General features: G+C 46.0%; 1 protein-coding gene and 1 long non-coding RNA gene across 6 annotated transcripts in view; one reads left to right on the top strand and one right to left on the bottom strand.

Annotated features, from left to right (window-relative positions):
* Ablim1 (actin binding LIM protein 1) overlaps positions 1–24588 on the bottom strand; it is a 287337-nt gene that overhangs the window by 225410 nt on the left and 37339 nt on the right. Inside the window, exon 1 of one of the 3 annotated variants that reach the window (XM_085833834.1) lies at positions 10972–11266. The exons of the other annotated variants lie outside the window; for them this stretch is intronic. Within the exon in view, the coding sequence (XP_085689960.1) occupies positions 10972–10990 (19 nt within the window). The 5' untranslated portion in view covers positions 10991–11266. Of the gene's footprint in view, positions 1–10971; positions 11267–24588 lie in introns of those variants that run through there. 3 annotated transcript variants of the gene reach the window in all.
* LOC110285911 (uncharacterized) lies at positions 20347–23860 on the top strand. 3 transcript variants are annotated; one of them, XR_003835575.2, is made up of 6 exons: positions 20347–20600; positions 20715–20783; positions 21106–21211; positions 21485–21686; positions 22952–23072; positions 23451–23860. It is a non-coding gene; the product is annotated as an uncharacterized LOC110285911 (long non-coding RNA). The 3 variants fall into 3 exon arrangements; XR_003835576.2 differs by having other exon boundaries at positions 21485–21690; XR_015046141.1 differs by lacking the exons at positions 22952–23072; positions 23451–23860 and having other exon boundaries at positions 21485–22843.

Here is a 24588-nt window from a genome sequence, read left to right as displayed (position 1 = left end):
TTTGAACTTTAGAGATTGGCTTAGCTGATGTTTTATATTTCATTCTTCCGTTTTCAGTAACAAGCCGCCAAGAAGTTAGCCTGCTGTTTTCAAGCTCTTCTCTCTAAATACCGCACTGCAGGAGAGGGAAACCTTTATTGTAAATAGTCAAAAAGAAAAATGACACATAATCTCTAATGTGTTGTCTTTTGAAACAGCACAGGTACACTAATGAGTTATTCAAGTGTTTTAATAAAATAAATGAAACGTAAAAATCTGGTAAAGATCAAACTGGAGAATAATGTACAGGATGAAGGCATCTTCAATGGTAAAAGGTGCTCTTGTGTTTTACACCACTGGTACTTCTGTCCCTTGCCTTTGCCTAATGGTCTGTTGTGTGTATGAAGTCACATATGAGGAGAAGGGGACCTTCTGAGGATGGTGCAGCCCGGATGAAGCAAGAACTGTTGACAAACATAATTGTTCAGTTCCACTTCCACGCTGCCCCTTCACCCATGAGGCATTGAAAGGTCCTTAAAATGCTGTTCTCCAGAAGAAAACCATTTAAACAGTATCTTATGGTATGGGAAGCCACATGTGCTGTTGCAGAGTGGCAGTTGGCTACTGCTGGCCACCACGCATACATAGGCAGTAAAGTTCTTTTGCCAAGATGAGGTTTTGAGAATTAACCAAAATTAACCAATCAGATGAGAGACAAGTTAACCAATCAGATGAGAGACAAGTTAACCAATCAGATGTAGGCATGCAAATGAGGTCATAAGCATAACCCAAGCACAACCAATCCGGGTGTGAGACACGCCTCTCCTAGGCCTATATAAGCAGCACCATTTCTGGGCTTGGGGTCTCTTTGCCTCTGCAATCAAGCTCTCCCAATAAACGTGTGCAGAAGGATCCTGTTGCAGCGTCGTTCTTGGGCGCGCAAGATTATGGGTTGATTTCCTCAAAAGTAAGGAGTATGTCAGTGATCCCCTTGCTTTGAAATACGAGAACTTCAGGAGTGCACAGAAGAAATAGGGCATTTGGAAATCCTTCAAATAGATGTATATATAGAATCTTATTTCAGTAAGACCCAGCAGTCATGATGCATGGAATATCCTTTGCTGAAAGGAGTTTTGCAACCTTGGAACTAAGATCATCTGTTTCTCATCCCAGAACTCCCTTCATGCTCCCAGACAAGTCCACTGTCCGTCCGTCCCCCCCCCACCCCCCAATTATCAAGAGAACCTCGTTCACCTTCCACACTCAGTTCACAGCTCATTTCTCCTCCAGCCCTCCTGATTCCACTTGGCCCTCTGTTGCTCTACTGACCACCACCAGATTACTCCGGGTGGTGGTGGCGCATGCCTTTAATCCCAGTACTTGGGAGGCAGAGGTAGGCGGATTTCTGAATTCGAGGCCAGCCTGGTCTACAGAGTGAGTTCCAGGACAGCCAGAGTTACACAGAGAAAAAAAAAAAGAAGAAGAAGTAGGAATTTCCTTCGACCCATTTTATGGATGAGAAATAGTGAACAACTTCTTTTAAAGCTCTTCGCCTCCTCAACAGTGGCAACTCGAGGCTCCCAACACAATGCATGTCCCTGGGTCTTTGCTGCTGGGGACCACAGAATAACAACCCCTTCCAGTTGGGCTTCTGTCTTCTTTGCTTGCTCAGAGACAACTGCTCCACACGCTACTCAGCACATGCCCTATAAACGCTGCAGACTTAGCTTACATAAATGCTATATGGTTAGGATTACATTTGAAGCCATTTGTCAGCTCACTCATCTGAACAGAGCCCAGAAGTGTCCCCAGCAGGGGCTGGGGGCATGGTCTTCCGCTACCCTCTACTGGACAATCAGATCCTCACAGGAAGCCTCCATGGCTTCTCCTGAGATGAGACACTTGACTCCTTTCAGAGTGAGTGTGATTACCCCATCTTAATCCCTGAGGGGTCCGTGTGTTCTCTTTGTGGGACGTTAATGTTTCCCCATGGTTTGTTTCTTCAGACGACCTCGGTGTCCTTTCTCTCTCCTTTTTCCTTCTCACCTGAATTACACTTTCTCCCTCTTTCCCAATTCAAGACCCCTCCCCCATTTCTCCATTCCCCCTTCATAGCACCTGTCGTCCAGTATGAACCCTGTATTACTCTAATACAGAAACCAGGTAAAGACACAGCAAGGAAAACCAAGTGCAGGCCAATATCCCCAATGAACACGGATGCAGAAACTCTCACTCAAACACTTGTTATGCTGAATACAAGCCCGCATTCAAAAGACCTTGGCCACCAAAACCAAGTTGGTTTTATCTCAGAGACCCAGAAAAGGTTCAACAGACTACATGAACAAATGCAATAAATCATATAAATGATTTAAAGACCCCAATCATATGATCATCTCAGTAGGCGCAGAAAAGGCCTTTTACAAAACCCAACATTCTTCATGTAAAAGTACTGAAGAAAATAGGACTTGAGGGAACAAACCACAAAATAATAAATGCTATGAAAGACAAACAATACGGACTTTAGAAAGTTATTGTATTATGTTTCACACAGGTAATTCATAGAATAACCTATGAATCTGCCCTGGCCAGCTAATAATCTAGAGTTTCATATGATTAGTACACACTGGCATAGATTACTCATGCCTGTTTTAAACATTCCTTGGGTTGATTATAGATGATTTATATTTCTTATCATTTTCTACAAAGCTATTCATATCAAAGGCCATCTTTGGTCATTCTGGAGCAAGGGAGGATTAAATAGACAGGGCAAATCAGGCTCTTCCATCCTGAGTGGCTGTGGAGTCCAAAATCTTCCCCATGCCTTATCAGGGAATGTGAAGAGCCCCCGTCACAAAGAGAACCCACAAGTTCTTCCCAAAGATAGATTCAGTCACACACTGACTGAAATAAAGAGAGGAGACCAGCCTCAGTGCCCTCTAATGCTGAAAGACAAGCTATGGGTTCAAACTACCACACAGAGGCAGTAAAAACTCTAAGCTCTTTCTCTCCTGTGTCCAGGCTAATTCTTGGACTAAACACATGTTGATTGGCTCAAACAGAAGCCCAAAGTGTCTGGTCCATGCCCCACGTGCAAAGGTTCCACACTGTCTGAGGTACAGAGCTGTTTTATCACCATGCTTAAGACTTCTCGAGGAAAAATAGCTATTTTAAAATGCCAAACCCCAACTGAAGAAAGGATTCTAACATGGCTGGAAGCGCCTAGCAACAGCTATGGCTTCATGCAGTTACTGGAAGGAACTTTATTAATGAGGTGTGAGGCTATGATACAAATCCCATAATCCCTCTGGGATATCCTCTCTTAACTCAAAGTCAACAGAGGCTCTGGGGGCCCCGACGTGGTCTGTGGGGGGATGAGTCCCGTGGCCAGAATGTGAATGAGAACAAGACAGACTTGAGTACTTGGGAAGGGATGTTCTCTAGGCTACTGTGAGCAGAGGGCTGGCCTTAACGAAGACAAGCAAGCAAACAGCGATTATCTAGAGATAAGCAAACAGAGGAGATCAGCCGAAAGCACATGAAGTCAGTCAGTCATACATTTGATGAAAGTTTAAACAGACTCTCATAAGGACACAGGATGCGCACCAACTTCTCATGCAGCCATGTTGGGGATTAGAGCAAAGCTAAGACAAGAAGACTAAGACAATACTGCCACCTCTTCTTCCAGAGAAAGATTATTTACACAGTCGTTTTGCCAGGCTTGGTGAGGCGTGGCTATAACTCCAGCACTCAGGAAGGAAGATTGGGCATTCAAGGCCAGTCAAGTACAAAAAGAATTAGAGGCCAGTCTGGGCTACATGAGGCTCTGTCTCAAGAACCTTAATTAATCAATTAATTAATTAATTAATGTTATTTTATATAAGCATGTTAAATGCAAAAGGCTTTATTAAACGCATTGTTTTATGCACAGGAGAATGGAAGGCAAGGACAGAGAGGGGGTAACCGTGGGAAAACAGGTAAGGTTTATTCCGAAACCTCTGATCCACAGGGGTCACAGTTCTTTCTCTACCAGTGTGCATCAGCTGATGTCTTTAAACCTTGATCCCATGTCTTCCATCCCTTCTCATGACACCCCAGAATCTGACCCTCAAGAGGAGGAGGCTGAGTCTCTGCTGTGTAAAAACAACATATAATTGGAAAGGGACGGGGGAGCAGCAACTGTCTCCAATCAATTCAGTGAGAAGTGAAGAGCGGGAAGCCCTTGAGCGCTCTAGCCATTTAAGCAGGAGCTCTCTTTCTGGAGTAGACATCGCCCCACTGCTTTGCAAGGTTCCTCCCTCACCCACATCGCAGCAACAATATTATCTCTAGCAGAACTCGTGCCAACTCCTCTACTGACCTGTTATCAAGCTTTTTCGGGGAACGCTTACTATCCTTACGAATGCCTACTGGAAATGAAATAGCAAATCTGACACTGAGGAACAAGTTGATACACAGTCAATATGTACACGAATGGTAACAGGTGGGGGGGGGAGATGTGAATATTAACGGTGAACTTTGTTCCTGTGAGAGTGTGACAGTCTGAGAGGAAGCGAGCTATGCTTCCCACACGGATGCCATCAAGCGCCAGCCTAAACTTTCAGCAGTTGGAGCAGAGGCACAGAGAAGTGACCTTTGGTGGCAACATTTTCCTAAAAGCTGAGAACTCACTTTCTTGCTTTGTAGTTTGACTAGGGACACGTCCCTGGGGTTCCATTATCCCAAGTCTAATTTGTTGTATGAGAATAACAGCCTGCTGCTCTGATTCATTAAATTTGGGTTTGTTCAACTAAACAACCAAAGCCACAAGGAAAATCAAAACAACCACTCCCCAAACTTCCAGGAAGCCTTTAGGGCACTACCCCGTGGCTTTCAAGTGGGTAAAAAGGTACTTTGTAGACGGACACACACCTAAATAACTTACTTACGCCCTTTCTAGTGACCGCACAGAAAAACTAAAAGGAAACAGGTAAAATTAATTTTGGTCATCCTTTTATTAAAGGATATCAAAACGCTATCATTCAAATGAGCTCTGTATGGTCACTAGCCACACAAGTCCCACTAAACAGAGACTGTCAGATCCTAGAGTTTACAAAGCTGGGGGAGGGGGTGGTGTCTTAGTTAGGGTTTCTATGGCTGTGATTAAACCCCAGGACCAAAAGCAACTTGAGAAAGAAAAGGTTTATTCATCATCTCATCATCCAGAGACATCAGGGCAGGAACCCAGAGGAGGAATTGATGCAGAAGCCGTGGAGGGATGCTGCTTACTGGCTTGCTCTTATGGCTCGCTTAGCCTGCTTTCTTACACCATCCAGGAAAGACCTGTCCAGGGATGGCAGCACCCTATTCAGCAGGGTCCCTTCCACATCAATCATGAGTCAAGACAGAACCCCATAAACTTGCCTACAGTCTATCTTAAGAAGGCATTTTCTCAATTAAAATTCCCAGCTGCGGTGATTTGAAGGAGAAGGTCCCCATAGGCCCACCAGGCCTAGTTTCTCCCTCTTCCTCTCCCTTTCCTTCCCCCTCTCATCCCCCTCTCGCTCTCTACTCTTTGCCTGCTGACCATGAGTTAGAACCCTCTATGATGATCATAGATTAACCCTCTGAGACCATAAACAAACTCCCAACAAGATGCTTTCTTTTAAAAGTTGTCTTGGTCATGGTGTCTCTTCACAGCGATAGAACAGTAACATACCAGATATGTCTAGGTTTATGTCACATTGACAAAAAAAAAAAAAAATCTAACCAGGACAAAGCATACTGACTACCAGTCCCACTGCCACGTCTAACTAAAGAATAACTATTAGCTAATTACCACTGATATCCATTTTCTATGGCCTATTGTTGTCTTTCAACAACCTTTTGGCCTATGGTTGTCTTTCAAAGCCCATCTGGGGTTAAGGATGTGGGTCAGTTGGTAGAGGATTTACCTAGCATGTAAGCCCTGAGTTCTATCCCCAGTATCACATAAACTATAAACCAGGTGTGGTAGTACATTCCTGCAACCTCAGGACTCTGGGGGTAGAGGTAGGAGGATGAAACGTTCAAGATTAAACTTGGCTACACAGCAAGTTCAAAGCCAGTCTAGGCTACGTGAGACCCCCCCCATGTCAAAGGAGAAGATACCTGTGTGGTAGCAGGCTTTTTAGTCATCTATAGGCAGTGACACAGATAAAGCATGTGCTTCTGAACTTCATGGTGATGGGACCTTCCAAACACCTTTCTCAGCTGAGAAGGAAGGGAGCCACCGTGAGGACAGTGGTGGCAAAGAAACACACCCCGAGGCACACCTAGGCAAAGAGCCTACTTCTGGCCCTTTCTGAAATGGAACAACTCAGGAGGTCCCATTCCAAGGCTGAAAATATGGCTGGTCCATCCTCTAAAGGATGTAAAGTCTCTTGGCTTGAAAGCAATATCAGTCTTCTCCTTCGGTCAAACCCTCTCTGGATGCTCTTCCCACCACATTTACAACGGAGGAAAAGCAGTTAGGAAGAGGGGTAGGAAGGAAGGGAAGTAACCAATGCAAGTAGCAAACTCTACAAATGCCCCAATGGGCGTGTGGCTCAGCGGTAGAGTGTCTGAATGGCATGAGCCCCCCCCCCCCCCCGCCCTGGATTCCATCCCTAGCACTTCCTGTCTTAGGGTTTTACTGCTGTGAACAGACACCATGACCAAGGCAACACTTACAAGGACAACATTTAATTGAGGCTGGCCTATAGGTTCAGAGGTTCAGTCCATTATCAAGGCAGGAACATGGCAGCATCTAGGCAGGCATGGTGCAGGATGACAAACTGAGAGTTCCACATCTTCATCTGAAGGCCTTCCAGGCAGCTAGGATGAGGGTCTTAAAGCCCACACCCACAGTGACACACCTACTCCAACAGGGCCACACTTTCTAATAGTGCCATTCCCTGGGCCAAGCATATACAAACCTTGATACTCCCCAAACAGACAAACAATAGATCTAAAATCTTCCCCTCATAAGGTCATTCTAGGTGAGTTTCCCTGACCTCCCCAAGGCCTACCCAAGTGTATGTGTGTGCAGTCCTGCATGCGTGCACATGCAAACACACACATACACGCACATTTGTGTACAAGTACACATTTGTGGACAGGTGTTAATAAGTATGAAGAACAGAGGTCTACCTCAGGTACTGCACTTAGAAGTCCATATACCTTGTTTAGGGCACAGAATTTTTTAGTGGAATCCAGGGCTTACACATCTGTCTAGGCTGGCTGACCAGGGAGCCTTGAGATCCATCACTGTCTCCTCAGCACTGGGATTCTACGTGCACACCATCACACCTGGCCTTTGCCTGGGTTGTGGGACTTGAACTCGGGTTCTCACGCTCACATCGGAGACTCTTCACCAGCAGGGCTAGTTCTTTAGCCCCCGTATTGGGTTTCTTGATGTTTGTGTGAACATCAGGAAACTTCTAGGGCTTTAGGCCCCTTCCCATGTCCTAGGAGAAGTCCTAGCCTGTATTCACAGGCTCAAAAGATACTTTAATCCCAGTCTCTGACAGGAATTATCTCTTCTCAGATTTACCTTCCCTTTTAGGTCAGCTTTGGATTGTCACTGGTATTTGTACCTGTGGGTTTTTCTTAATACCTGGGCTAGTGAAAGTGCAGTTAGTGATATTTTTAGTTTCATGGACTGTATTTACAGGATTTAAAGTCTCTCCCACGCACAGTTGTTACTGAAACAACATCCAGGAAACTCTGCATCCCTCCTGTGCTCCCCTGAGCCCAGAGGCCACGCGTGATCTGACTGTGCCTATGGCGTCTGTCACTGCAGTAAGTAGTGATCAGAAGGGAAACGAGCTTCCAACAGTACAACGCAACAGGCTGGTCGCCGAAGCAAGGTCCTGCAAGCCCCGTGCTCACCCTCGCTGAACACAGAGGACGTTCTTCAGTCATGAATACACTTGGTAAGGAAATAAGTGAAATCATAAACAGGCCTTCCACTTCAGTGAACGCCTTATGAAGCAGAAATGATCAAATGCTGGTATCTGAAGACCTGAAACTGTAGCAGTGAATATATCTCTGTATGAATCGCTTGTTTTCTACCTCCTAGCTCCAACAATAAAGACCAATTTCAGCCAACTATGCTAGAGAGAAAATTAGGGGGCATTTTTTTTCCATATATAGAAAGTACTGCAAAAACAAGTGTCACATGACAACCTGAGAATATACTGTCGGGAAATGTCAGCAAGAAAGCCCTGTGATTAAAGGTGGGTCACAGCACATTTACTCTCCTATGTTGCATCTCGGCTGCTGGGAACGAACACTGACCAAGCAAGGCTGGACTCAACAGGGTGCAGGAAGTAATGGAGCCCCTGATTCAGGTGTGGAAAGTTGCCTCTCAAAGCATAGCACAGCATGATTTAGTCTTGGAGAATTGTCTCTCAAAGCACAGCACAGGAGCCAGAGTTGAGGGGTGGAAGGTGTTCACATGACTGCCCTATGGTTCTTCATAATGAAGGGGAAGATGTATCCATGGGCAGAGGAGGGACGGGTTTCCAGCCCTACCACTGAAATATTTGCTACTGATAGATCATGGGACAAGGGGGCGGGGGGAAACCAATGTTCTTAGTTTCATATACACTGATAGCCCCCAGCAGGCTCCAACAGAGAGTTTCTACCCAATGGTCACAAAGATGACCCTAGATAAACAAAAGGGGTCACAATACACCCAGGCAAAGGACTGGCAGGGATGAGGGGTGTGGAATGGACATGGGTGGGAGGGTGAAAAGAGAGATTGGGTAGAAAGAGTAATCATAATACATTATATACTTTATGAAATTGTCAAGTAATGAAATTAATTGGTAACTACAAAAGGGCCAGCGAAATGGTTCAGCAGGTACAGGTGACTGCCATGCTTGAGGCCAGAGTTCTGTCTCTGGTATCCGCACAGAAGAAGGTAAGAACAGATCGTGGAAAGTCTGTTTTGACTTCCACAGGTGAGTCAGAGCACCCATGTGCCCACACACACACACATAAATAAATAAATGTAAAATATTTTTAAATTTAATTTAAAAGTACAACTTATTAAAAGCAGTAGTGGTTCCTTTTTACAATGTTGAGATTTGAAACAATTTTCCATCCATCAATGAGCATGTGGTAGTTTGAATGAGAAAGTCTCCCACAGGCTCAGTATTTGAACACTTGGTCCCTAGTAGGTGGTGCTTTCTGGGGAGACCGTGGACCCTTTAGCAGGTGAACTTTGCTGGAGGAAGTACACAGCTTCCTTGAGTTTTTATAGCCTCAAGCCATCTCCTGATCTCCCCTTCTCAGCTTCCTGAACAGGAATGAGAATATTGTCAGCCAGCACACAGCCCCTGCTGCCATGCTCCTGTCCCCACCCCCCATCCCCCTCCAGCCACGATGGACTCCTTCCCTCTGACACCATAGCCAAAGTAAACACTTCCTCCCATAACTTGCTTTCCATCAGGGTATTTTATGACAGTGCAAAATAAGAAGTTTAACAGGAAAAGACTACAGCCTATTCTGGGCTAGCTTCAGGGAGATTCCTTGCACTTCGCCAAGGCATCCTTAACGTGCAAGGCTCCCCAAGGGATTCATTTTCTATTTCATGATGCCATATCATGAAACAAGCAAAGCTAAGTGGCTAGGAGAACTAGAAATGACAGGGCTGGTCATGTGGCGCTCATCGACACTTCTAAGGTGCTTCTAAGAGCAACTGTGGTGCGGGGGACAGAGGGGACGGGGGGGGGGTGTTGGGGGTGAGAGGCAGGGGGAGGTCGGGTGTCTTTTGATGGAATGTTGAACCTGCTGAGCTAAATTGCCAGTGATTTCTGTAAGTGCATCTTACCCACTGTCTCCCGCTATGGTTCCAGCCATGAAGGATGCACCTGCTCAGTTATTCCCATATCGCCGCTCCCAGGGCAGAGCGCTTTTACATCTAGCTCATTGTTTAACAAGAGGACACAGTCCTGAAAGAAGAAAACAACCTGAAAGAAGGTGCCAATTTCTGCCACGCTGTCACTTTCTTGGGACACGTGTGGCACTTTCTGAAAATGGCAGATGTGCACGGCTGAAGTCCCTGCCCTGGATCCAGGACAGAACAACCCATCTTCCAGAGGGATGGGCAATCACCTGCTTTTCAAGGGACCACATTCCCAGGAGGTGTGGAATGGGGAGAAAGTACCCCCCGTAACTTTGCAGCATCAATCTCTGGCCATAAACGGCACGTTCCAGTGGAGTCAGAGTCAAGCACAAGACAGAGGGAAAGGAAAAATCAACATTAGTCACCTCAGTGGTATTTTTTACCCAGGGAATAAAATTAAAAAGGCTTCTAACTGCATTTCCTGCACTGGTCTGCACCCAGGGAAAGCCTGGAACTTTCCTTTGTTGCATTTTCTTTTACAAACATGGAAGCGCTTCCAAGGAGCTGGAACCGTATTGCCGTGTCCCACCACCAGCTTCAGTGAGCAGGCGCACCCCTTGGAGGGGCAGCCTTTCACAAGACCCTCCTTCCATTAACCAAACAATCTCCAGCGAAGCATCCATGCATCTTGAAGCCACTTCTGGTGCCTATCGCACCAGAAGCGACTATACCCCTGTTGTACAAAACATGGGGTTTCTCTCTTAATATACAACTCAACATCACGACGAGTGGACACTCAAAGAGGACAAAGTAAGAAGAAAGCACACTAACTTGGCCTTGAAAGAAGCCTCCCAGAAATTCCCAGGGAGGAACAGCAGTAAGTAAGATCAGCCCCCACCGACATCCTGCCCTGAGTGCACTCTCCATAGTGGCCTTGCTGGGCGTCTTTGTTGGGGACTAAGAGCCTTCCCTTCCTGTTTATTAGTCACAGGGGTAGAGCAGGTAATTTAATTAACTGCTTTAGAATATGAAACATCTATGGTCTTCAACTTAGCAGCTCAGTCTAAAGACAAGGAAACCAAGGTCATCGAGGTGAAACGCTTGTTTCTCTCACATCAGACAGCTAAGCAAACTGTACTCACTCCGTAATCCTCTAGACATCGAGTCCAGGGCTGGCTCTGCTACGCTGCCAGATCCCTGCCAAACGCACTCAAAAAGATCATCAGCAACTGGCCCTGACAGGATCCTGGCATCTTGAGTTGAAAGCTGCACATGAGAAAAATTCAGGGTCTCCAGACACAAGACGACATTGTGACTTTTGTGACTGTCATGCTCAAATCACAGTGGGATGAATGCAATACACAGGTGCTATGGTGTAGTTCTCCAACTGTGGCCTGATCAGGCAGCCCAGAGGAATCCAAAGTGCCAAGTGCTCCTGTGTTTATCTTGGATCACACACACACACACACACACACACACACACACACACACACATACCCACACATAAACACTCACATTCACAGTCATACACACACCCTTACACATACACACTCACATGTACAGTCCTCTCTCTCTCTCTTTCTCTCTCTCTCTCTCCCTCACACACACACACACACACACACACACACACACGTGTTCACACAGGCACAGAAATTGGGTACACTAAAGTCAATAATAGATAATTTTACATGAACTATTTACAGGTCTGAAAAACCTTTAGATTATTTAACATTTAGTTATTCACTTGTAGAAAGATGCAAATAAGTTGACTCCATATTATATATTCTTATATAGCAGAGACATTTCATTTTGTTTAAGTTAAATTTGTGTTCTCTTATATTCCTCCTTCTCTGTCTCCTCTCTATGATGACCTGATATCAACTTCAGAATACTCTAAAAGGAAGAAGGGGAAAGAAATGGGGAGGAGAAAAAAGAAAACCAGAAGCCCAGACCTTGTAGCATACACCTACAACCCCAACGCTGGGGATGAGGGTGGAGAGAGGCTGAGGCAGGAAGCCTGGGCTATAGAATGCGACTTTAAGGGGGTTTGAATGAGCTATCCCCCATGACTCTTGGCATCTGTGGATATTTGCAGAGAATTCGAAGGTGTGGTCTTGCCAAAGGGAGCTTTGGTTTCTGAAAAGTCTCCCTGAATTTCTCTCTCCCTCCCTTCTTCCCTCCCTCCCTCCCTTCCTCCCTCCTTCTTTCCCTCCCTCCCTCCCTCCCTCCCTCCTTTTCTCTCTCCTGTTTGTGAGGTCTGCTTGCAGCCTGCTGCCTGCTGCCTGCCCCTGCTGTGTGCTTACTAATTGGCCAGCAGGGACTCTGACACCCTGGAACCATAATCCCCAAATAAACTTATTCTATAAGTTGCTTCGATCATGGCATCTTATCCCAGTAATTAAAAAGTAACCATGACAGACCCTGCCTCAGGAACGTGAAAAGGGAGGCTGGAGTGTGTACTGCTATTCTAAAGAGCATGGTTTGACTCCCAGCACCCACACTGGGGGACTCTCAGCCATGTGACTCCATCACCAAGAGAGCCAGGGCCTCAGACCTTCATGACAGGCCTCTTCCATACAGATAGATACACACAAGCACACATAGCGAAAGATTAATCTTTACAAAAAACAAAAGGGGGATTAGAAGAAGAGGGAACCAAAAATGAAGTCAGGAAAAGATACAAAAGGCCAAGTAGAGACAGCCCTGAAAGCATAGGCCAGGCTTATCTTATACTCTCTCTCTCTGGCCAAGGGAGACCTTGAACTTATGGTTTCCACCTCCAGCATCTGGATTTAGAGGCACGGACCAGCTCCTCAGGTTTATGAGGTCCTGGGGGTGGAATCCAGGGCTTCATGCATGTTTGGTAAGCACCCTACCAACCGAGCTATATTCCCAACATTGATGTGTTTAATAAACTCATGAATTTCCACGTAAGCACAGGCCTGCTTACGTGATGGGGAGAGGGGAGGGAGGGAAAAAGAATTACTAGACAGGCTGAGGGCCAGGAGAATTGGAAGAGAGAGCCAAGAACGAAAATTCCAGTCATCCCGGGGCTGTTGAAGAATGGACGCCCTTTCCTCTTAATTACTTAGCCAAACACCATTAGCTCTCACAAACACACCTAAGATCACTATCCGACCCCCTTCCTTCAATTCTTTCTAAGGAAAATCAGTTGCTTGGGAGAAAGAAGCCAGGGAATTTGGGAATCTTCAGCTCTTTCCTTAGTAAGAACATACATACCAGGTTAAGCCAAACAGAAAGCAAATCACATTCCTTAAAAGAAACGTTATTTCCCAGCAATGCCTCTTCCCTGAGAAGCCACCCAGTCACCCTTCTGGGCATAGAGGGTAAAGCTGCTTGGCTGCTCTCTCATGGTTAGGTTGCCAAGCGAGGCAAGGGACAGAGGGACCAAGAGGCAGGTGAAGGAGATCAACAATGTTCTACATGGCCTAAGTCTTCACCAGGAACTTCCCTTTTCCTAAGAACACTTTGGTGGACTTGGCTCTTGAGGAGGAACACTGAAGTCCATATGAACTCCTGAAGGTAACATGTCCTCTGGGGGGTCATTAGTCATTTCGAAGCACGCAAGACCCTTTCATTTGGGGCTGGGGCTGAGACTTGGCTGGCGGAGTATGTGCCTAGCATGCATAAAGCCATCGGTTCGATTCCCAGTGCAATGTAAACAGGGCACAGTGACACACGTGTGATCCCAGTGCTGCAGATGTAAAAGTTCTCAGCAATCTCAGGCTGTCCTCAGACTCATAGCCTAAGAGTCATGATCTTTCATTAAACCAAACCAAACCACCCTTATATTTATACACCAAGAACAGGATATTACTACCACAGATACAATGTAAAGACAAATATGAGTAACAGTAGCATGCTACAGACTACCTTGTAGCAAATAAGTCCTAAGAGGTAGGGACTCTTGTCAGAGCAACCAGATTCTACAAGGATATCGCATGAGTCCTGCTGAATCCTCCCTGTCCTTGCCAACATGAAGCAGTGCTTCTCCAATGGGCAGAAAAATCACGCTGACCCCATTAAAAAGTATTTTTCATTTCCCCCTGCCTGGCTCACTGTCACATCTCAGGCAGTCATCTGAAATCCTATAAGCCGACATGCCACCAATCCTCCAGGAGGTGGAGGGGTGTGGAACCAGCATCAGCAGCCAAGGTGAAGAAGGAAGAATGGATCCTTCTGTCTGTCACAGCCAATGCCTCCAGCCTGGCTGTGACTGCTCAGGGCAGCAAGTAGGCAAGAGGCAAGGCTTCATGGGGGTATAGTCTGAATCAGCAGAGAGGGGGGGAAGGGCAGCAATGCTCCACAGTATCCCCAAGAAGAAGGAACATTTTTCATGGGACTGTCTGTGTGGCCTGTGGCCTTCTGAACATGAAAGGGTATTTTTCTAGGGAAGCTATTTCCTGACATTTGGTACACCTCATCCTGGACATCTATGATGTTAAGTGTGTATATATTTTCACATTAAAATCATCTTATTCCAGTAAGGATAATCTAGGAGTCTGAGGGGAACCGAATGCATTAAGTCTCCAAGAACAGGCTGAGTGGAGTGGTGTATGCCCACAGTCCTGCCTATTCAGGACACTCACCCAGGATGGATCGCTTGAGCCCAGGAGTTTAAAGCTAGTTTGGGCAATATAGTAACATTGTGTGTGTGTGTGTGTGTGTGTGTGTGTAGGCTGGTTTTGTGTGTCAACTTGACACAAGCTGGAGTTATCACAGAGAAAGGAGTCTCCCATGAGGAAAGTCCTCCATGAGATCCAGCTGTAAGGCATTTTCTTCATTAGTGATCAATGGTGGGAAGGCCCATTGTTGTGGTGCCATCCCTGAGCTGGTAGTTCTAGGTTCTATAAGAAAGCAAGCTGAGCAAGCCAGTAAGTAACATCCCTCCATGGCCTCTGCATCAGCTTCTGCTTCCTGACCTGCTTGAGTTCCAGTCCTGACTTCCTTTGGTGATGAACAGCAATGTGGATGTGTAAGATGAATAAACCTTTCCTCTCCAACTTGTTCCTTGGTCCTGATGTTTGTAAAGGAATACAAACACTGGCTAAGACAATATGGCAACTCAAAACAACTCCAAAGCTAAGAACAAATGATACTCTATTCCATGGTTCTAGCTAGTTCTCCAACCCCAGGCTCACTTGTGCTAGTTGTTCCTACAAATGCCCATGGCCAAGTACATGCAACAGTTTCCACTGCTTAGACCTATTTATCAACAGTAACAGTAGGAAAATACAGGTCTAGTGAGTTCCACTAATGGCGCTAACACAGGAACACCAGGATGTCACAGAAGTTGTTACCATAATGCCATCAAAGAGATGTGTAAGTTTCCATGGAGACCAAGGCTGTAAGTCCATCTCACAGATGGCAAGGACCATGGTGTTCCCATCACTCTCTCAGCCAAGGTCTGTTTAACCCTTTGCACCACCTGTGGTTGTAGATGCAGCAGTAGAGGGGATAGGACGCCCATCACTGATGAGATAGTGTGCTGGTATATATTTGTACCATCCTAAGAAGCTAGACCTGATGGCAGTGGTGGTTTTGTGGTTGTTTGTTTTTGTTTTTGTTTTTGAGGATAGTTTAATGGGCTTTCCTGTCCACCAACTACACCAACAGCTAAACTAACAACATAGAGAGACTGTCCAGCTAGGTAAACTAAGAAGCCTGAACCCCTGTACCTTTGATATCTGGGGCCAGATAGTTCCTTGCAGGGGGTTGGGGTTTGTCTGAGTGTTGCCCTGTGTCTGGCAAGGTTCTTCCATCCAGAGCAACCCAGTTGCACCCCTCCCCCATTGCAGTAAACACAATGTTTCTAGACATTGACTCATATCCCGGAGGGGCAAACTGCCTCCAGCTGAGTAACTACGAAATCGCAGTGAAAACAGAAGCTGCCAAATTCTCTTGAGACTCGGGTTCGGGTACACTGATAAAGGAGAGTCGTGTGAAGAAGGAAGTGCGTAAACTCAGTGTCCCTTCAGAAAAGATTTGCAAAATATCAGGAATGAATCCCAAAGGATGGCATGATTTACATCCCCTCCCATACACTCGCTTTCCCACCTGTTTCTCCTTCTGGCACAGTGCTAGACATTGAACCTAAGGCCTCATGAATGCTAGGCTAAGACTGTGATGCTGATCTAAAGTCCCAGCCTGTGCCCATGATTTACGATGGGAAGCTGTATGCAGAAATAACTTATAATTAATTATTATATATGCATGGATGTGTGTGTGTGTGTATGATTGCACATGCTTTCATTTTGTTCAGAAATCTTCCTCCCCCTAGTCCTACTCATGAGGATGACAACGAATGGGGCCAGAGTGGGCCCAGCGATTAATTACCTCCCCAGAAGAGTGATGCAGCAGCTGTGTCTGCCAAGTGTCCCCAGGACCTATAATTAACGCAAAGGTCTTCCAGGGGGAATCACACTAGAAGCCAAAGGAATAATTAAATCCCTTGCAGTTTCAAAGGTGCTGAAGTCCTAGATTCCTAATCAAATGTAGTCTTTGCAAAGAACTGCCAGTACTCGTGTCTGCCCAGTATCATCCAGATGACCCAAGTCTGTATTTAACATGGACGTAAGCTTTTAAAAAAGTACAATGAAAAGCAAGATAACAAGAACTGTGTTATCTTACCTCAGGCTATGAATGCACTCACACACAGAGGGAAAATGTCACAAGGAACTGAAGAGATAGGGTTTCCTCTAGTAGCCAACACAGAAATATACCTCACTGCACAGCCACACACCCAGTGAGGCCATTGTTTATGCATGTATGGTATTTTTTGACAATGGCCACCACCATGGGAAAACCCGGCAAGAATGGCCTTCACTGTAATGAGAAGTAGGAAAGATGATGGAAAATGAATTTATTAGAATTTTGACCTCCCTACTAGAATGTATGCCAGCTACAGCTTTTCCATCTGAAAATAGAGGCTTAGGCTTTGGCACATAGTGTGAAATGAGCATGTTTTCATTGGCTACTGTGGCCAAGATGCTGTACTGGGTAGTTTATGTATGGGATGAGCAGAACCTGAGAGGAAGGTTATCCAGTCTCACCTGAAGCAAAGGATCTGCTCCGTGCCACTCAGTTGGTTGAACAGCCACAGTGAGTCTTGAGTGTGAAGTCCTCTCGTTCACACGCCTTCACACAGCTTTAGAGCATCAGGTGGAAGTGGTCCATCAAGGTCACTGACTTCTGCTCTCCTCAGACTGGTTAGGAGAGGTTAGCTGGGACCAGGCATACTCCATAAAGCAATGGCTATTTTGGTAACAAAGTCAGCCACCCTGGTCAAGGTTTATGTGTCGTATGGCCTTGAGAAACAGGTAGATAGCTCTGTTCAGCACACTCATCCTTCACTGGACCGTCTCAGCAGCCTTGTACTGACGGCCTCTGTGAACAGTCCTGTCTGCCCATGTTTACCCACTGCAGCCTCTTAACTCTGTAAGTAAATGAAAAGGGTTTGCCCTCCACAGACACTTCAGAATACTGACTCTCTATTGCTAATCCTACAAAAGAAGCCACGAAGAAGTACACGAGTGTTATGCGCAATTTGCCTTTCTAATAAATGCATTTTCGACAACCCAGCCCACTCTAGCTGATGGGCTAGAAGGGACAGATGTCTAGGAGGAAATGGATTTCTAGTAAACACCCCCATCTTTACCCCTCAGAGCTTCATGCATGCTAAGCTAAGCTAAGCGTCTGCTGAATTAACTACGTTTCCATCTCTCTAGTCACCTTTAAGTCATATTGTCACACATGCTAAACTTCCTCTCTCCAGAAGCCCAACCCCTAGCTGACAAGATATTGGCAGTTTAAGACAACTGGGGAAGGAAGACTCTTTTATGGAGGGATGTGGCTACTGGAGAGTTGCCTGTATTCCGGCATGCTTATGGGAAATACTAGCTGTACTTGGTAGGTTAAAATAACGATAAGTAATTTTAAAAGAAGAAAACATGAGGCATTGAGGAAGATGAATTAGAAGGCTCTGGTGGGTGTTGCAGGATAAGAATGAGAGGTGGGTGAGACCAAGAACATGGTAGTAGACATGCATAAAATTCTCAAAAAAGAAATTTAAGAAGCACCGAGATAGAAAACTTTAATCTTAAAGAGAACAAAATCACCAAAGTCATCTGCCTCTTGTACAGGACGGGCCACAAACTGTTGTCCTTACTCTCCACGTCAGACCTGCAGAGCCTTCACTCTCTACCAATGCAGATGCACCGGTAAAGAAGGACAGCTGAGGGCTGGTGAGATGGCTCAGTGGGTAAGAGCACCCGACTGCTCTTCCGAAGGTCAGGAGTTCAAATCCCAGCAACCACATGGCAGCTCACAACCATCCGCAAGGAGATCTGACTCCCTCTTCTGGAGTGTCTGAAGACAGCTACAGTGTACTTACATATAATAAATAAATAAATAAATCTTTAAAAAAAAAAAAAAGAAGGACAGCTGATAGTGCTCCCGCAGTGACAGCTATTCCCAGCGGTGACACAACCTGAAACCCAGCAAGGAACCAGAGCCCAGCACCTGCTTTGTTCCACAAAGGTCCCGAGTTTACCTGAAAACTCAGGATCATAGCAAATGTCACTGTGGCTCCACGAAAACCTGCTCTTGGAATCCGTTAGAGGTTGCGCTTGGGCACGATAAGGAGGCTGCCGCGCTGTTTATTAATAGATCAGGTAACATCTCAGAGGCTGGTGGGATTAGATTAACTGTCTTCCCAAGCACGTTCCTGGCTGGATCCCACCCACTCGGAACAATTCTGTAATGAACAGCTCCTGATAGGCAAGTACCACCTCTTGAGAGGGGGCACCACAAGGAGATCTTGAACTTGGACAAAAACTCTGACAGGTCTCAGGAGGCCTGCTTATGTTCTGAGCCTAGGCAGAAGCACCGCACAGACCACTCAGACCGTGTGTTCTGGCTTTAACCACCCATCAGACCGAAAAGACTCGGAGACTGCCTTACCCTGCACAGATCATTCTTAAGCCTTCTAATCAGACCCTACTGTCTGGTCATAGTTTGTCCTGATAAATTCCAGACATATGAGCCATTAACCTTCATTAAGAAATACAATGTCAGCCAGGTCTGATGGCACAGGTCCATAGTTCCAGTTGTTTCAGAGCTGAGGTAGAAGAATTGTTAAGTTCGGAGCAAGCCTGGGCAACTTGGTGAGACACTGTCTCAAAATATAAAGTAAAGAATATAAAGCAGAGGAGGGGTTCAGGGAATCGCTCAGCGGCAGGGCGTTTGTCTGGCATGCACAGTAGTCGTACTCCACGTCATATGGCACACACATGTGTGCACTCACATTTTTATGGTACTTCTATGTCCCTAACACATTAGTTTACATGAATGCTGTGGTGTCTAAGCAGATAATGTTTTGTCCTTACCCAGGGGCATGAAAAGCCAGGAACGAGATGCCTGCTGTCACAGGCTGGTATGGGGAGGACAACTCCGCACCCTGTCACACTTGTCCGCCTTTTCCCTTTGGCAAAATTCCACTCGAGCTCTCAGACCCAGCTCGGGCTGCACTAATGCCCGCCCCATTCCTCCAACCATAGTTTGATACACATATCTCCTTACTGTAGCACTGAACACATGGTACTGAAATGACTGTTTTCCAGTCTGCCTCACTGATAGGCCAGGAACCTGAGCTAGTGAGCCTCGGGTGCCCAGCCCTGGGCATGCGCAGAGCAGCACAGCAGCCTCGTGACGACTTACTTGTTTCTTCCTGGCCAAGAGTCTCATGAGGAAGAGAAATTGACAGTAGAAAATGCTGAAATGTGCCAGAGACACAGAGGCTCAAGATTGCTGCATCAAAATGAGCAAGGGGCAGAATATAGCTCTGGGTACGAGGATGGATGGGCAAATCCCTATTAAAAAAAAACTCGCAGGCTATTTGTAACCCTGGAAATCTGTAACTTTGCAGAAATCTGGGGTCTAGGGAGAGGGAATATAGGGCAGGTACCTTTTAATGGCTGAAATGGTAAATTAAAAACACGCTGGCTGGGAGGAGCAATCATGGGAGGAGTTACGTTGGGAGGGGCAAGCATGGGAGGAGTTACGTTGGGAGGGGCAAGCATGGGAGGAGTTACACTGGGGCCACGCCCAGCCAGTATGAAAGGAAAGATCCCAATCTGGGGTGAGCAGACATTTATTCACATTCCCTGGGATGGTGTCACACAACATGCCATGTTCTGACTCTTCAGTGACTGGGAAAATGCCAAATACACTGAGAGTAAGATATTACCCCATCCTCAAGCCCGATGAGGCTGCTGTGGAGTACTGAGAACCTGTTTACACTGCGGGTAAGATTAACCCATGCAAGTACTTCGGAGGGCAAACTGTGAATAGTTGCTGAAAGGGAAGACCTTCAACCCAAAGCCCCAGTAGTTCCTGTTGGTCCATTCACTTTGCATGTGGGTCCAGGGTTGCCCTTTCAGGATTGGGGGAGTGGGGGACACAACACAGGTAAGACTGTTCAGTGAATCACAGAGATTAAAAAAAAAAAATGGAGTGACCGTGCCTCTAAATATCCATCAACACCAGGAACAGTCGAAACTAACACAAGTCAGCAGGAAAAAAAAGAGAACCTGGGCTCAGCAGCGTCCTTATAATCCCAGCAACTCGGGAGGCTGAAGCCAGAGGATCTCTGGCACCTGGGGGTTTGGAGCCAGCCTGGAAGGCAGAAATGAGAAGGCCCACTTCTTAAGAAAGGAGGGAGGAGTACAGAGGAATGGACTATAAGAAACAGGTACGAACAGGTTTCAATCTCTAAGTCAGGGGAGGAAGCGGGGGGGGGGGGGGGCGGAGGAGGAAAGCTATGTGCTCTCAGAGGAATAGAACCACTCTGACCATCGACTTACAGGGTTTGCTGATCGGCACACAAATGGAGACGGTCTGAAAACAAGGCAGCAGTAATACCAAAGGCAAGACGGTAATTACTTCTGGAGACAAGAGACTGTGGGTTTGTGGGAGGGTCCTGTTAAGTCATCCAACCATATTCACGTTTAAAGTGCCAAGCAAGTGTGGCAAAGGTGTAGAATCCTATGCAGCGAGGTGCCCACCCCACCTTTCCTACTGTTCTCCTGGGTATTCCGAGCACTTTAAGGTGTTCGTGAGGTTGCTCTTTCCCAGCTGGGCCCAGGAGGAGTCAGTGTCTAACGCAGTCATTCAGCTTGCCTCCTCTGCTGCGTACACAGGCACCCTCCCAGCTACTGAACGGAACAGTAACATGGTTCCTGCTCAACACCTTTCAGGTTGGGCTGCTGTTCCTCTGTACTCTTGTCTGCGGAGGAAACTGAGGCTTAGAGAAAATCCGCACCGAGGTATCTCAATGAGCGAATTGCTGCGTTTTATAAAAATGTAAGAGCCAGGAATATATTTGGTAGAGGGCGGTATGGGGAGAGAAGGGGGAGGGGGATGGGGAGAGAAAGGACAGAGAGGGTAAAAGTAGGAGAGAGTAAGAGATTAAGAGAGTGAGGAAGGGGGAAAGCAGCCCCTTTTATAGTGAGTCAGGCAGTACCTGGCTGTTGCCAGGTAACGGTGGGGCGGAGCCTAGAAGGAATGCTAACAGGAATGGCAGGGCAACGCGTGACTCCAGGCTGATTCCAAAAGTACCTGCTTTCTGTCCTTAAGCCGCAAGTACACCGGATTCCCAGCTGGCCCAGACTGCCACCTTGGCTTCAGAGCTGACACCATCAAACTCTGGGACATCCGAGGAAGCACAGACCCTTAGAAAATACTAAAGGCTTCTGTTCCACATGACTGGAGCGAAATAAAAATACGCCCTGAGGATCAAATGTTGACAGCTGATTCCTAAATTGAAAGTAACCACTGAGTGAGTGAGTGTTTAAGACCTGGACTGTGAATCCTGTTAACTGCCTTCAGGACACGGGGTGTAAGAAACCGCGGAACTCAGCTATGGAATGGCGGTAACCCCAGGGTGTTTCTTAAAACCCGTCCAAGAAAATGAGACTGTGACTCTGTTATGGGGACCAGGCAGGAGGCAGCATTTTGACATAACCTCCTTCTGACTACTTTGCCCTCTGGTCAGCTGTTCAGCCCATTAGATTAATTATTAGTGAAGCTACGAGCCAGCTGAAGAGTCACAGTTTCCTGGCTCTTCCAGCTACTTCTCTGGAATATACGGGCTATGAGAACAGAAGTAGCGTGTCACTAAACCCTCACCTCATCCGAGCGAAACATCCCATCTCGGTAGTTTTCCATCCTTTGTCCAAAAAAAAAAAAAAAAAAAAAAAATTGCTCTACTGTTTATATAGCAAGGGACGTTTCTTTTCTAAATTAACGTGTACTCAAGGAATGTGTTCCTTGAAGGGAGCTGGGGACGATAAACAGTTGCCTCCTATACTGAGCACCAGTTCCACCTCCAGATGAGCTGCTAAGCTTTGATCAGTCACTGCAGTGTTCCGAGGCCTAAGCGCATCCCAGATGGGTTATGTAACTGAGCCATAAATTAAACAAACGCAGGCTAAACTTATATAAATGCACAGGACATGTATGAGTCTCTGCAGTTACACTCTAGCCTGATTCCTAAGTAAACCCCATATCTTCACACACAGTTCATCCTCCCCTCCCTCTCCGCGACTGAACGCCACACCCAGCCCACCCTTCAATCCTGTTAGTATTTCAAGAATCTTTGGTAGAATTTACTGTGTGCACAAAGTTGTGAGACCTTAATTAATATATAATCCCCAAACATGGCTACTGCCCCTAAAAGACAGTTTGTATTGATTAGCAAGAAATATCTATATTTCACTCCCTGGTCTCCCTCTTGTAGATTCTGTTTTTCTTTTTTTTCCTAGACATAGAATTGTAAAGCATGTGACATTAGTTTCCAGTTTCTTTCACCAAACAAACTCTACCCCTATTACAGCATGCATTGAGACTCCCTTATTTTTAGTGATAAGTATTATATACATATATGTATATATATATAATACATTATATTATCTATATATCTCAATATATTATTTATGTATCTACTCATCCTTTTATGAATTCTGAGTTATTTCAAGCATTTTTGCTATTATGAATAATGCTTCCATAAATATTTATACACAAATTGTGTGTTTGCGTGCACAGATAACACACGTGTGCAGGCATGCACGTGTAGAGGCCATTGCTAATGTTCCTGCCTGCTGGATACTTTACTAGTTCATTTTTAGACAGTCTCATACTGCTCTGAAGCTCACCAAGGACGTGGGTAAGTCTGGCTGCACAGTGGGCCCTGGGGAATTGTTTACCCTGGCTTCCCCAGCACCAAACTTCTTGTTTTTAATTTGGGGTGGGGGTGGGGGGCAAAGTCAGGTCCTCAGGAAAAAAAAGGTGTGTTCATTTTTCTTGGTTTTATAGTTTGAAGTAAAATTGCTAAGTCATATGGCAAACTGATACTTAATGTTTTGAGGGTTCACTCCCAACTTTATTTTTTGAGACAAGATGTCTTACTGATCCTAGAGCTTACTGATCTGTCTATACTGTCTGGATAGTGAGCAGGGACCTCCATGCCTGTCCCTCTTCCCTGCAGTGCTGGGATTGAAGGAGTGCACCCCCACACCTGGTTTTTGTTTGTTTGTTTCCACAGGCGCTTGGGATCTGATCTCAGGTCTTTGCGCTCAAGCAGCAAGCGGTTTATGAACCACCCGAGTCCTCCACAGCTCCCAGTGAAACCTAGTTTAACATTCATCTCCTTCAGTGTATATTATTGCATTCATTTAGTATGAATGTAATAATAAAGACTATGCTAGAACCACTGGTTGTGTGATATGACTCCTGAAAGCCAACAGGATCACATGGCATAGGGCCATGAATGTGAACTTACAGAATCCGGACATTTCTGTGTGAACAAAATCATTTAGCAGCACTCTGGGCAAGGGACAGGCACTATTTTAGTGATAAGTTGGCATGAGTGGGTGGCGTGAGTTGGGCACTGAGGGTAATCAGGCTACCATGAGAGAACAGAGAGGTGGAGCCCTGATTAAGGCTGCAGGGAAGACGGAGAGAATTCTGAACCTTCCAAATTGGCTAGAAACATAAAACAGGTTTTTCAAAAGCATGTCCATCAGGGCAGAAATACTGTAACTCAAAGCTCACTTGGTTCCATGGCCTCTCACTCAGCCAGTAAAATGCTGTACCACAGGCGAAAACTGTGCCCTTTGAAGATCTAAAGTCTAGTCTCTGGAATTAATTTAATCAGCCATACTCAACAATGTAAGAGTCAGACCTCTTGTAGCACGCTGGGCCGAAGTTATTTATTTATGTTGTGAGCTGGAACCTGCTGAGAGGAATTCTTAGAGAAGTCACACCCCATTTTCTTCAGCACCTGAGGAACAGAAGCGGTGTCTGGGAAAACTGATTTACAACATTCAAATTCAGTCACTTTATATTTAGATAAAGGACGCATCTGTTCCAATAACTAGCAAACTCCGTACCGCTGCCAAGTCCAACCATGTCAGAAACAAGCCTGCCCAAAACCGGTTCCTTCTGGTGGGACGTCTTGGTCTTCAGCATCTTGTCATTTGCATCTTTGCCAACAGCGCCTGTCTCAGGTTCTTGCAGCTTCCTGGGGTCTTGATGTTGCCCACAGTACTCTCTCTCAAGCTCTCAGGCTCAAGTGATCTTCCTACCTCTGCCTCCCGAGTTCTGGGACTAAAGACATTTGCCACCGTGCCTGGCTTAGGACCATGTTACTTTAGCAACTAGATTTAAGGTACCCTGCCACA

The sequence above is a fragment of the Mus caroli genome, unplaced genomic scaffold, assembly GCF_978045245.1.
Source record: "Mus caroli unplaced genomic scaffold, Mus_caroli_1 scaffold_20, whole genome shotgun sequence".
Taxonomy (NCBI): domain Eukaryota; kingdom Metazoa; phylum Chordata; class Mammalia; order Rodentia; family Muridae; genus Mus; species Mus caroli.
This window is presented reverse-complemented; position numbering and strand designations above follow the sequence as displayed.